Source organism: Grampus griseus (genome assembly GCF_964374135.1).
Source record: "Grampus griseus genome assembly, chromosome: 3".
NCBI classification, from domain to species: Eukaryota; Metazoa; Chordata; class Mammalia; order Artiodactyla; family Delphinidae; genus Grampus; species Grampus griseus.
In genome coordinates, this window is record NC_139019.1 from 129,924,765 (window position 1) to 129,937,626 (window position 12,862).

Consider the following 12,862-nt stretch of genomic DNA (forward strand, 5'->3'; position numbering starts at 1 on the left):
ACCCCTCACCCACCAGCCCCGAGGTGCGCCGAGGAATCGGAGGCGAGGGGCGGGGCAAGGGGCGGGGCTGCGAGGCCCTGCGCGCGCGCTCCCGCCGCCTTCGCCCTCCCGTCGCCCACTGCCCGCTCCGGCGGGCGCGGCCCCGTTGCGCCTTCCCCTCCCCTTGCCCGCTGCGTCGCGAGGCGCGCGCCCGCCCGCCGCCTGCCGCGGATCGCGTGGTCAGCTCGGCTCGCCGCGCCTCTCCCCCGTCCGTCCATATTGCTGCAGCCCCCGAGCCGGGAAGCCCGGGCCGCCCCGGCGGCGGGGGGGAGGGAGGGACGGGACGAGAAGCCTGCCAGGCTCGGGGTGGGGACGCCTTGCGAGGAACGGGCGGGGGGGGACGCGCGCCGAGGAGGCCTGGACCGCATAGTGGGGGGCCTTCGTCCCCCCCCCCGCCCGGCCAGCGGGCCTTGGATCTACGGCGGCTGCATCCGACCCGGAGGGGAGCCGCGCCTAGCGTGAACCCCGACCCTTCTCCGCCGGGACTGGGGCCCAGCGCCCCGGAGGAAGGCGTCGCGGGCGCTCGGAGAGCCAAGTTCGAGGCGGGGGAGGCAGCCTCGGGCGCGCCCGGCTTCTCCGGGGGGGCGGGCGCGCAGATGGCCACTCAGGTGGAGCCGCTGCTGCCGGGGGGCGCCCCACTCTTGCAGGCCGAAGAGCACGGGGGGTTGGTGAGGAAGAAGCCGCCGCCGTCGTCCGAGGGCAAGGGCGAGCCCGGGGCGAACGACGTCGGAGGGGGGGAGCCGGACGGCGGCGCCCGGAGACCTCGGCCGCCCTGCGCCAAGCCACACAAGGAGGGCACAGGGCAGCTGGAGCGCGAGAGCCCGCGGCCGCCGCAGCCGCCTGGCGCCGAGGGCCCGGCCGTCAGCGACGGGGAGGAGGGCGGCGGCGGCGAGCCGGCCGCTGGCGGAGGAGCTGCCGGAGCCGCGGGCGCCGGGCGCCGAGACTTCGTGGAGGCCCCTCCGCCCAAGGTGAACCCGTGGACGAAGAACGCGTTGCCGCCGGTCCTGGCCACCGTGAACGGACAGTCTCCTCCAGGTGGGTCTTTCTGTTTGGTATCCTGGGCCCGGGGCCTCTTCCGGGGACATAGGCGTCCCCTCCCCCAGCGGCCTCCAGGGCCCGGGGGTCCGCCGCTGGTCGTGGTGACTCGGGGTTTTTGTTTTTTATTATCTCCTGGCTCATTCGGGTCGCCGTGCCCTGTCCCCCAGCACACTCAGGAACCTGCCCCTGCCAGAGGGCCCGGCCTCCGGGAGGCTGCGGCCACCGCCTGGGCCGCAGCGGTTAGTGGGCAACGGCGTGGTCCGGGCCTACCTCGCGGGGAGAGGGTGGGCGCTGGTTTCGGTGAAAAGGGCTCTCTCCCCCTATCGCATGTTAGTGTAAGAGACGGTTTCCAGCCTGAACCTTCCTGGGGAAGCCCCCTCTTACCACTCCGCCCCATGCTTCTCGTTTTGGTAGCGTTGCGATCGTCCCCATGTTGTAAATGTTTAATAAGTATATGTCATAGGCAGCAAAACGCCCGGCAGTGAGTTCATACCGACCACACAGATTCGGGATTTAAAAGTTAACAAGTTTTGTTCTCGAGTAGATAGTATTAGGTGGTAGAATGGCCATTGGCGATGGGTTCAGGGGTCGGTTACGGGCAGAATGGGGAGAAGAGGAAACCCAACGTGTCATTGAATTCGGTGCTTTCCCTCCCTGATCCTGGGGACCTTCCGTCTTGAGAGGGAGCCGAATGGAGAGCGTGCGGGGCATCCAGTGAGGGGGAAATGTGAGGCGAGTAAGGGGGCATGCGGCGACGCGAGGGGCGTGTGGCGGCGGGGGAGGGAGTGGCAGGGCCGGGAGGGCGGGCGGGTGACAGTTGGGCGTCTTACGCCGCGCCGCCGACCCGCGGGCTGCTCGCGACCGCTCGGCCTGGGCGTTCGGGGCCCGCCTCGGCGCTCGGGGTGGAAGGCGGGTGCGGGCGGGCGGCGCGGCCAGGAGTGTGCGTGTGCGCGGGTGTGAGTGCGCGTTCCTCCTTCCCGGCATTCCTCCGCAGCCGGGACAACGTGGTGCCACCCCGCGCGGCGAGTGGCATGTGACTGCCGACCGGCGCTCCGCGCGCCCTCCCTCTCCCTTCTCGGCTTTGGGTCCTTTTGGACCCGGCCTCTTGGGGAAGGTGGGAAGTCCCCGCAGAGCGTTGTCAGTGGCGCTGGGGGGAGAGAGGCGGTGCAGAATATGGAGGTTCGGCTCGGCCTTCCTTTGCCAAAAATAGATCGTCGGCTTTAGTAGGGGGCGCGCCCGCCCTGCTCCCTTTGCCGGCGCGTATAGGCACAGTGGTGCTGGATTCTTCGGTTCAGGGTCTTTCTGTAGTGGTTCGGTGTTAAAACACGCTTGGAGCTAGAATGATGGCCTGTGGCCATAGCCGTATTGGTTTTTCAAAACTCCTCCCCTTCTGTAGCGCTGGTTGAGGCTGACTGGTTTAAACCATCAAAATGGGGAAAGGGAAGCTTAATGCCTTTACATTCAAGGGAATAGAATCCCTTGTAGTCCTAGGGGAACCAGAACAGCGAATTCTGAAAATGGCATGTTGTAATTTTTATTTCTTTTAAGGTTGCTTCATTTGGAGGAGGGGACATTTGGCGTTTACTAATAGTACCTCAAACCGTGTTCTCTTCCTTTTGCCCTCCTCCCCTTCCCCCCGTTCCTTCCAGAACCCTCTTATGCAAAGGGCAGTGCTGAAACCTCCATTTTCTTGCAAATCCCTCCTGATCCACCCACAGAGGGAGGAATAGCAACTTTAAGACACTCTTTGGTCCTTCCCCCCTCTTTAAACTCAAGGAGGTATAATCATGCCCAGGAGAGAGCACTCCTCAGAAGTTTAAATGGGGCTACTCACTCTGGCTGCTGCTGCTTAGCTAATGGTGAACCTACCTTGTGGGTTTTACATCAGCATGACATCAGGTGGTATTGGGTGCTTGAGCTGGCATTTTGTGCAAGTCCAGGGGCCCTTGATAGGGTGCATCACTGGGGTTATTGATCCTTGGAAGAGGACAGCTTGGCTGGCATCTCGCCTTTACCTCTGAGTTCTTAGAAAAGCCAACTTACTTTAAGTGCCCACAGCAAAATTCTGAGTCCGGTAGATTTACTCTGTTCTTGTTAGGTAAGAAAGTGTCTTGTCTACTCATTGGTTTTGAACTTGCAGAATAGTCTTTGACAAACTCTGAATTCAGTAGCTTTTCTGTTTAAGCCAGTTGTTAGGGCTTGGATGCTTTTTGAGGGAGAATTTTGTGGTCAGGGTAGATGGTGGCACTTTCTTTGAAGTTTACGTGGATCACTAAGGCCCTTTTCCAGCCCTGATTTTATTTACAGCTTGGACAAGTTTAAATGACACACCGATGGAATGACAGTGTGGTCTTGGGAAATTTTGTGTTCTGTGATGCATATGTTTTGGGTGCCTCATAAGCAAGCCAAAAGCTTTCCAAAGCTTGCTGCAAATGCCTATTTTTAGCTCTCCTTTTGGCTCAGATGCTAGTATTTTAGTTCTTTAAGGGACACATGCAGTAACTAGTAATAAAAGATGTTTTGCTATATCCCCCCTTTCTTGCGGGGTTCTCTGGTCTGGTTTAAGCTTCTGTGTCTTAGTAGTTTTAAATCTTGGGATTTGCATTTTGGTTTTTTGTATTTTCTTCCCCTAGAATATTTTGAAAACATTAAATATTTTTTCCTTATCTTAGCCACAACTCTTTAAGTATGAGAGAGGCAAGATGTCTTAGTTAAAGAAGTGAGGGCTTCCCTGGTGGCGCAGTGGTTAAGAATCTGCCTGCCAATGCAGGGGACACGGGTTCGAGCCCTGGTCTGGGAAGATCCCACATGCCGCGGAGCAACTAAGCCCGTGAACCACAACTACTGAGCCTGCGCGTCTGGAGCCTGTGCTCCACAACGGGAGAGGCCGTGACAGTGAGAGGCCCGCGCACTGCGATGAAGAGTGGCCTACGCTCGCCGCAACTGGAGAAAGCCCTCGCACAGAAACGAAGACCCAACACAGCCAAAAATAAATAAATAAATTAAAAAAAAAAAAAAAAGAAGTGATACATAGCAAAGGTTCTGGGACCAAAACTGCATGGGTTCAAATGCCAGCTCAACCACTTGCTTAGCTGTGCCTCCTGCAGGCTACTGAACCATTCTGTGCCGCAGCCTCTCCATTTGTATTCTAGAAATTAAATTATGTATCTGCCTCATGGGGCTATTGTGAGCATTCACTGTGATGATATGTGTGAAGTATTTAGCTTGGTGCCTGGCATGTGTTTTCTGTTGTACCATGTCTGGGAGACTGAAACTGTGGGATTTTCTGGGACTTTTTCTGGGTCTCTGTTTTCTCCACCTGTAAAATGAGGGGGTTGGAGAGTGTTGTACTTTCCTTTTCTGGCATTGTATTAGTACTCCCTGAAACATATGGGATCTGTCTCCTTAAAAGTGGGCTTTTGCTTATCCACAGACATGAAGGGCATGGTATGGATAATCTTAAAGGTTGATGACCCAAGTAATTGGCTGTTTTTTCTTTGGAATGTGTTATGATGAATGTTTTAAAAATAAGTTTTAATTTATTTGCCTTTCGTAAAGATTACTTTTTGGCGGAGTGTTCACGTGCTCTCAGGGCTGTGGGGAAAGGCGAGCCTAACTGAACTAAGAATTTGCTGTGGCTGGTGTACATGTAGTAGGTAGAGACTTGAGAGCATATCATCCCCACAAGCTTCCAGCAACCCTAGCAGGGAATCAGTGGGTTGATTGTCTGACACTTCTAACTTTGTGTAGTAAGAAAACACCAGTACTGTGATCTTTTTCTTCATTTCTCTTTAGAGGAAAGTCGGGGGCAGGGCCTGAGACTTGAATATTTATATTCTGGGCATCATTTTTTTCTGTGTCTCTTTGAAGTGCAGCTAACTGGTGACACAAAATAAAAAAGGGTTATAATCCCAGCTAACCCATGGCAACCCCAGGAATCTGCCACCACACTGAACTGGCCCCAAATAAACCTCCACTCCCAGTCTCAGTTTTCTTCCTGGGTTTGGGCCCTTTCCCATCTTCCCTCCCCCACCAACCCCACAACTGGTTGTACTCTGTGGGGCATCCATGTGGATCAGTCAGTCTTCGTTGCATGAAGACCTCATGGTGTCAGAGCTACTTCAGACCCTGGCTCCTTCCTTCCTCACCACTAGAAGTGGACTGGGTGGAATTACACAGTCTGTAATTTTGAGTCCCAGCTTTGCTTCTAACTTGGTGTGCAATCTTGGGCAAATTACTCAGCCTCTCTAAACCATTGTTCCTTCCTCCTCAAAATGGGAGTAATGGTAGTAACTATTTCATAGGGTCGTGAAAATCAAGATGTTTAGCATAACCTTTAGCTTAATGCCAGGTACAGAGCATCTAATAAGTGCTAGCTATAATAAATGATCACCATTGTTAGTAGTGTTCATTTCACTTGTAATTCTGCTTGTGTCCAGCATTGTGGACACTAGCAACCCCCATACTTTCTCTGTACCTGTGTTTCTTCATCTGTAAAATGAGGGAATTGGAATATGTCTTCAAAGTTTTTTTAGTATCAAAAACACTTTCTCCGATAAACCCCTTCCCCACAAAAGAAACCAAAGCAGAGCCTTTTATTATTATTATTATGTAAGTTTCAGGTGTACAACAGTAATTCCCAATTTTTACAAAGCAAAGCTTTTTAAGTGTGTATATTCGTATCTGCCATAGTGGTTAAGAACTCCAGTTTTGAATCCAGGTTCTGTGAGTGCTGGAGATACTCTTCTGGCTTCAGGAACCTGAGCCAATTGCTTGGGGGTTCATATCAGAGCAACCTGTGTAGCAACCAGGCATTAAGTGCCTTACAATGAATGTGGTAATAGAAAGTACACAGTGCTGTCTATAAAAATTGCCTCCACCAAATAGAAATTGAACCCACACCTAATAGAACCATAGGTCTGTGAGGTTAGAGGAACGCATTGATTGACCATGAGGTAGCAGTTATCCAATTTCTGAATGTGAGAAATTCTACAAGACAGATTATCTTGTCAATAAATAAGTGGCGTTCAAAAAAATACAACAAACTAGTGAACATAACAAAAAGAAACAGATTCACAGATATAGAGAACAAACTAGTGGTTACCAGTGGGGAGAGAGGGAAGGAGGGAGGGGCAATATTGGGGTAGGGGGTTAAGAGGTATAAACTACTATGTATAAAATAAGCTACAAGGATGTATTGTACAACACAGGGAATATAGCCAATATTTTATAATAACTATAAATGGAGTAGAACCTTTAAAAATCATGACTCACTGTATTATCTACCTGTAACATATAATATTGTACATCACGTTCAGTTAAAAAAATAAACATTTTTAAAAGAGGGAACTGTTATGGATGAAGAGTTGAGACGTTAGTCAGATGCCTCGTGTGGATCTTGTTTGAATCCTGATTCGAACAAACAGGCTATAAGAAGAAATTTTGGTGTCAATTGAGGATAACTGATCAGTTTAGATTATATTAAGGAATTATTTGTCAAGGGTGATAATGGCATTATGGTTGTTTTTTGTTTGTTTTAAACTCCATAGCTGGTTATATTGTGCACCTCTGGCAAATAACTGTTAGGTTGGGCTTGGTAAACGAGGGCTTGAAGCTCTTTTCCTGTAGTTCAGATCACTTTCTTCTCTTGTGAAGAAAGCACGCAATTAGGACACCCTCTGAAGGGGAGAAGGGAAGGAGGCCTTCTCCAGGAACCTTCAGCTGCCTGCCCCCTGAAGGGAGTTTGAGTTTTACCCTAACCGGGAAATGAGTGCCTGTTAGGGAGGGAGAGGTGCTTTGGAGGTGGTCCTAGGCCCTTGGCAGGTAGGGGGCAGTCTCAGCAGTCCTGAACTCTGAACCTCCCAGGGTTGGGGGGCGGAGTGGAGGGGGGATTTTCTTGGCTGACCCAGCCCCTGTCTGCAGTGGGACCTAGGCTAGAGTAAGTATTTTAGAGCTGTTACTCAGCAGTCTTTCCCTTTCTGTGGGAGTCGGGCAGGGAGAGGAGGCGGAATAGTGGACCTGAAACCACAAAAACCTCTTTACCACGCAGAGCTTGGCAGATGGGAGTGCCCCTGTTTGCAAAATCCCAGACAACCTAAAAGGGAGTAATGAGGGTGTTGGGGCCTCCAGAGGGCTCACAGACCTCCCTGGCTCGTCCAGAGTGATCTAAGGGAGTGGCCAGGAGAGAGGACAGTTTTCCTGCTGGGGGTTTGTGAAAGAAAATAAGTTTTGATAACTGGCTAATGAAAGCACAGGAAACAGCGAGGTGAAGGAGCACAGGGGTAGGTGATGGGATTTAAATCAGAACATGCTGGTTTTCTTGTTCCCAGAATGGGAGTAACCCCTATGCTGAGGTTGTTTTGAGGATCAAATTGATACCTCGTTGTGGGGTAGCCCAGTTCATGACTTAAAATGTCCCACACAGATAGATGTAAGTGGTTTAGCTTCCAGAAGATGCATTCCAAAGCCAGGTTCAGTTGACCCTTGAACAACACGAGTGCATGGGTCCACTCGTGTGGATTGTTTTGCATAAATACTTGAGTCCTACACTCTCCACTGTTGGTTGAGTCCATGCTCATGCAGAACCGCAGATAGGGAGGAACAGCAGATAGCCTGCACAACCTATAAAGTTACACATGGATCTTCCACTGAGCTGGGGGTTGGCGCCCTAACCCCGCGTTATTGAGGGTCAACTGTATATGTAGTTTGAGGTAATTACCCATTCTGAGGGGTTATCCATGCCTTTCCTAAGTGAGGATGGATAATCTGGAGTTAACTTCATTGTCAAGCAGTGCTATGTAATAGTTACCAGGGCCAACTGGCCAATTTTTCGTGGCAGATAGCCTACGGTATCTCCATGAGGGACTTTCCCAGAATCAGAGGGACAGTCTTGATGTGGCACTTTTCCTTTGACTGTGCCTTTGGACTGGCAAAGCCGGTGTGGAAGGTGAGGTATGTGGGCTTTTCTGATGAATTTTGTAAAGCCGGCCACATAAATCTCCCTCCATCGGAGGCCTGTGTACAGGGTACTTTGTAATAACCCTCCAAGATTGTTGTGGTAACCACCTTCCCGTCTGAACATACATTCCAGCAACTCCAGGTAGCCTTTTCTCTTCCTTCCTTTAAAATGAAGTTCTAAGCTTTTCAGAGGAACTGAATTCAGTCCCACAGTTACCAGGAGCCATCTGGATGCATGGTCCGCCTGAGCTCTGGTTTTTGCTCTCCTTTCCACATACCCTAGCTTACTGAAGCTCCTGATAACCCCACTATAAGTAATAGTGATATTGCAGTTATCCTGTGTAACCTGCTCAGCAGGTGCTCTTTTTATCCCCACTTCACAGATAAGGAAAGTGAGACTCAGGAGAGATTAATAAGCAGCTCTGTCCTTCTGATTGCTCAGACTAAAAACCTTGGGGTCATTCTTGGCACCTCTATTTCTCTGTCACCTCACATCTAATTTACCATTACATCCTTTTGGCTCCAAAAACTGTGACCAAAGCTAAATGCTTTCTTTTTACCACCTCCTTGGCTGCCAGCCTGGTCCACATACCATTACTGCTCAGCTAGAAGGTTGCAGGAACCTCTGAACTGGTCTCCTGTCACTCCTGCTTAAAGTCCTCTCATGGCTTCAATAGCGGAGTAAAATTCAGAGTCCTTAGCGTTTCTTCTTGATCTGGCTCCCCAGACGTCCCCTTGCCCTGACCTTCAGCTCTGACGTCATCTTTTACCACTTTCCTCTTCCAACAACATTGGTCCTTGCTTTTCCTGGAGCATGTTGTGCACCCTCCTGCTTCAGGGCTTTTGTTCTGCGATGCTCTTCCCCCAGATAGCCGCATGGGCCACACCCTCACTTTCTTCAGGTTCCTGTTCCATTCATTGAGATGGAGAGGCCTTCCCGGACCACCCTATATTAAATAGCAAGCCTGCACCCCATACTGTCTATCCCCATCCCTTTACCCTGCTTCATTTTTCTTCTTTTTTTTTTTTTTTTTGCTGTACGCGGGCCTCTCAACTGTTGTGGCCTCTCCCATTGCGGAGCACAGGCTCCGGACGCGCAGGCTCAGCGGCCATGGCTCACGGGCCCAGCCGCTCCGCGGCATGTGGGATCTTCCCAGACCGGGGCACGAACCCGTGTCCCCTGCATCGGCAGGCGGACTCCCAACCACTGCGCCACCAGGGAAGCCCTCTTCTTAGCTTTTATCACGATTGGATGAGGGTCTTTGGTGTTTGACCACTGCTTTATCCCCAGCACCTAAGCATGCCTGGCACATAGTAGGCAGCTCAGTGAACATTTAATGAATGAATGAATGAATCTCGTACTTTTAACAGCATCATTCACATTTTGAGTCTGGCATAGGGGAATACCACAGTGAATAATAAAAATCTGTGTTGACAAAGAACACACACACTCACAATCCATAATGGAAAGTGCTGTGTAAGAAAGCTGTGGGATTCTTTGGGAGTGCAGCAGGGAGCACCCAGTTCAGTCTAGGTCAGAGAAGTCCTTCTGGAGGAAGCAGTGGCTAACCTGAAATGGGAAGGACAGGTAGGACTTATCTGAGAAAAGGTCTGGAAAGAGAGCTGTCTTGGTTGAGGAAAGGCCATGAGGTTCAGAGAACTGAGTAACTCCCTGTGGCAGTAGTATAAATTCTCATTTTAACTGGAAGGCAGTAGGGAGCTTTTGAAGATTTTAAGTGAGGGAGTGGCCTGGTCAGATTTTTGCTTTTGAAAGATTGCTTTTACCACGTGGCAGAACCTCTTAGGTTAAGAATAGATGATTTGGGGTTTCCTGTCTGATCCTTTGGGGCAAGGTTCCTGGATTACAAAGGGAGCAGACTTCCGAGTCTTTCCTGAAGTGTATGTCTAGGACAGTTATCAGCTGTCATCCTTAAGGGGTAGGGAGCAGCTCCAGTGTGGGGGATTCCTCTGACCTTTCAGAAGGCCAGATTATCTGGAATGCGTTTCAGTTCCTGGGAGAATCACAATTGCTGATGGACTGGCCTAGGCTGAGTCCATGCTTAAGCCAAGAGCCCCAGCCTGCTTGCGCTGCTGCAGCCGTTTAGCTGGAAAGAGGAGGCGGCCCTGGTAGGGGGATAGGCTTCCGTACGGGAATCCCCACCTCCACCAGGGAAAGCACCCATGTGGTGGGACTTCTAGGTCCACATCTAGGCTGCCTGCCACCAGCCTCTCTGCAGCTTGGCTCTGTGGGCTTTTCCAGAGATAGCTACGTGCACAAGGTTTCCTTCCCGTCAGAGCTATCTCCCTTCAGCTGAATTCAGCCATTTTTATACCTGTGCTAACAGTGGGTTTGCATTTGCCCATAGATGGGCTGCTGTAGTGAGTTCCTGAGAATACTGGGCTTTAGGGAGCCAGGCTTACCCTGACCAATGCCCGTTTATCAACTCTGTTCCCATTGCTGTGCCCTCAGGGGCTTGGATTTCCTTTCTCTCCTTTCAGAGGAGAAGGAGTATTTAGAGCTGAAAGGGACCCCAGAAGTCATTGAATCTAAACTATTGATTTACAGGTTAGGTACTTCAGGCCCAGAAAGGAAATAGAGTTGCTCAAGATCACAGTCAGTTCAAAGCAAGGCTGAGACTTGAACCCGTGTCTCTTGGGTTTACTCCGATTTTGTTTTCCTCTGGAGGAAGAAATAGCATATTGGGTGGTAGAATGTCGACTTTGGAGTTAGTCATCCAGTTTGAGTTAGCCAAGCCACCTACCAAGTGAGTGCCCTTGGAAAGGTTGGTAACTTCTGGGCTTCAGTAAAATGGAGTTACATCTGGAGTACCCACGTCGTAGGATCACTGAGTGTGAGCTAGGGGAAGGGGAGTGCTCAGCCAGAGCCTGGCAAATAATAAGTGATAATCGTAAGAGTGTTTGGTGGTTCTTCTTTCGAGGTCTTGAATTTGACCCAGGTCTTCAATTTGCCAATAGAGCTCAAGTGCTAAAGCCAGGCTTCCTGTGTCTTCCTGGGTCCTCTCTGCCGCTTATCCCTGCTGTTTGGTCCTGAGCATACACAGGAAAGCCGCCCATGTCACTTAGAGCCAGTTCTTCCTACCCTGCCCTAGGCTGTTACACAACTCCATAGTGAAGGGGAATTAAGGAATCACTGGGGCTATAATCCTGCATGAGAAGCCCATATTGTGGCACTTGAGAGTGCCCTAGTGGTAGAATGTCTGTGAGAGAACAGCTCAGGTGCTTTTTAAAAAAATTTTATTTTATTTATTTTTGTCTGCGTTGGGTCTTTGTTGCTGCATGCGGGCTTTCTCTAGTTGTGGTGAGCGGGGGCTACTCTTGGTTACGGCGCGCAGGCTTCTCATTGCGGTGGCTTCTCTCGTTGCGGAGCACGGGCCCTAGGCGCGCGGGCTTCAGTAGTTGTGGCTCGCGAGCTCAGTAGTTGTGGCTCGCGGGCTCTAGAGCGCAGACTCGGTAGTTGTGGCATACGGGCTTAGTTGCTCCACGGCATGTGGGATCTTCCCGGACCAGGGCTCGAACCCGTGTCCCCTGCATTGGCAGGTGGATTCCTAACCACTGCGCCACCAGGGAGCCCCTCAGGTGCTTTGAAGTGAAACCTTCCTGCTCCATGTTTGGTATCTTTCTGCAGCTTTGGGTTTGCTTGGGGAGTGGAGGTCTGCGCTTTTCCTGTTCTTCATATATCTTTACAGTGATACAAGAAAGAGAGGCCAATTATCTGGATGGAATAGCCTAGTTTAGGTTTTGTCCAAAGTGGAGCCGAGTGTAGGGGTGGAGTTTGGACGTGGTTGGGTGTGGGAGGCTGGATGCTGCTTCTAGGGAGTGTGGGGGGGAGACAGGAAATCAGGAACACACAAGAGGTGGCTGCTCACTGGGACGCATGCACCTTACTGTGAAGAGGGAGGGGATGGTTGAAGAAACTAGTATTATTTTTCCCAGAGAATCAAAGCTTGGGGTGGGTGGAAATGCCGGTTGTTCTGAACTACAGCATTTGAACAGATCTGCTTCAAGTGGCCCTACAGCTAAAGCTCTGATGGCAAGTGGGAGGTGGAGGGTCAGTAGGTTTTGGCTCTGGTCAAGTAGTAACTTTCAGTAGTGTCCCCGACAGATTCAGCTGCCACAGGAGGTACTGGGTTCCTTGACATGGTGATAGTATTTAAAGAGTTTGGATGGCAGTTTCCTGTAGGGCTCTGCAGCTGTAAATCTGCAAAGTACTTTCCTAGATTTGTTCATTCCGAAATTTTTGAGTACTTATTACGTATCAGGCTCCAGAATTCAGGGGTAAATAAGACACAAAAGCCATGATGGCTGAGTAATATTCCATTGTATATATGTGCCACATCTTCTTTATCCATTCATCCGATGATGGACACTTAGGTTGTTTCCACCTCTGGGCTATTGTAAATAGAGCTGCAATGAACATTTTGGTACATGACTCTTTTTGAATTATGGTTTTCTCAGGGTATATGCCCAGTAGTGGGATTGCTGGGTCATATGGTAGTTCTATTTGTAGCTTTTTAAGGAACCTCCATACTGTTCTCCACAGTGGCTGTATCAATTTACATTCCCACCAACAGTGCAAGAGGGTTCCCTTTTCTCCACACCCTCTCCAGCATTTATTGTTTCTAGATTTTTTGATGATGGCCATTCTGACTGGTGTGAGATGAGGTGGATAGACCTAGAGTCTGTCATACAGAGTGAAGTAAGTCAGAACGAGAGAGACAAATACCGTATGCTAACACATATATATGGAATCTAAGGAAAAAAAATGTCATGAAAAACCTAGGGGTGAAACAGGAATAAAGACACAGAC

At 50.5% G+C, this 12,862-nt stretch overlaps 1 protein-coding gene across 1 annotated transcript in view; it reads left to right on the forward strand.

Moving 5' to 3' along the window:
• The first annotated feature begins 306 nt into the window (after positions 1 to 306).
• Positions 307 to 12,862, forward strand: part of LARP1 (La ribonucleoprotein 1, translational regulator) — a 58,091-nt gene continuing 45,535 nt past the window's right edge. Inside the window, exon 1 of the mRNA XM_082650098.1 lies at positions 307 to 1,074. Within this exon, the coding sequence (XP_082506224.1) occupies positions 636 to 1,074 (439 nt within the window). The 5' untranslated portion in view covers positions 307 to 635. The remainder of the gene's footprint in view (positions 1,075 to 12,862) is intronic.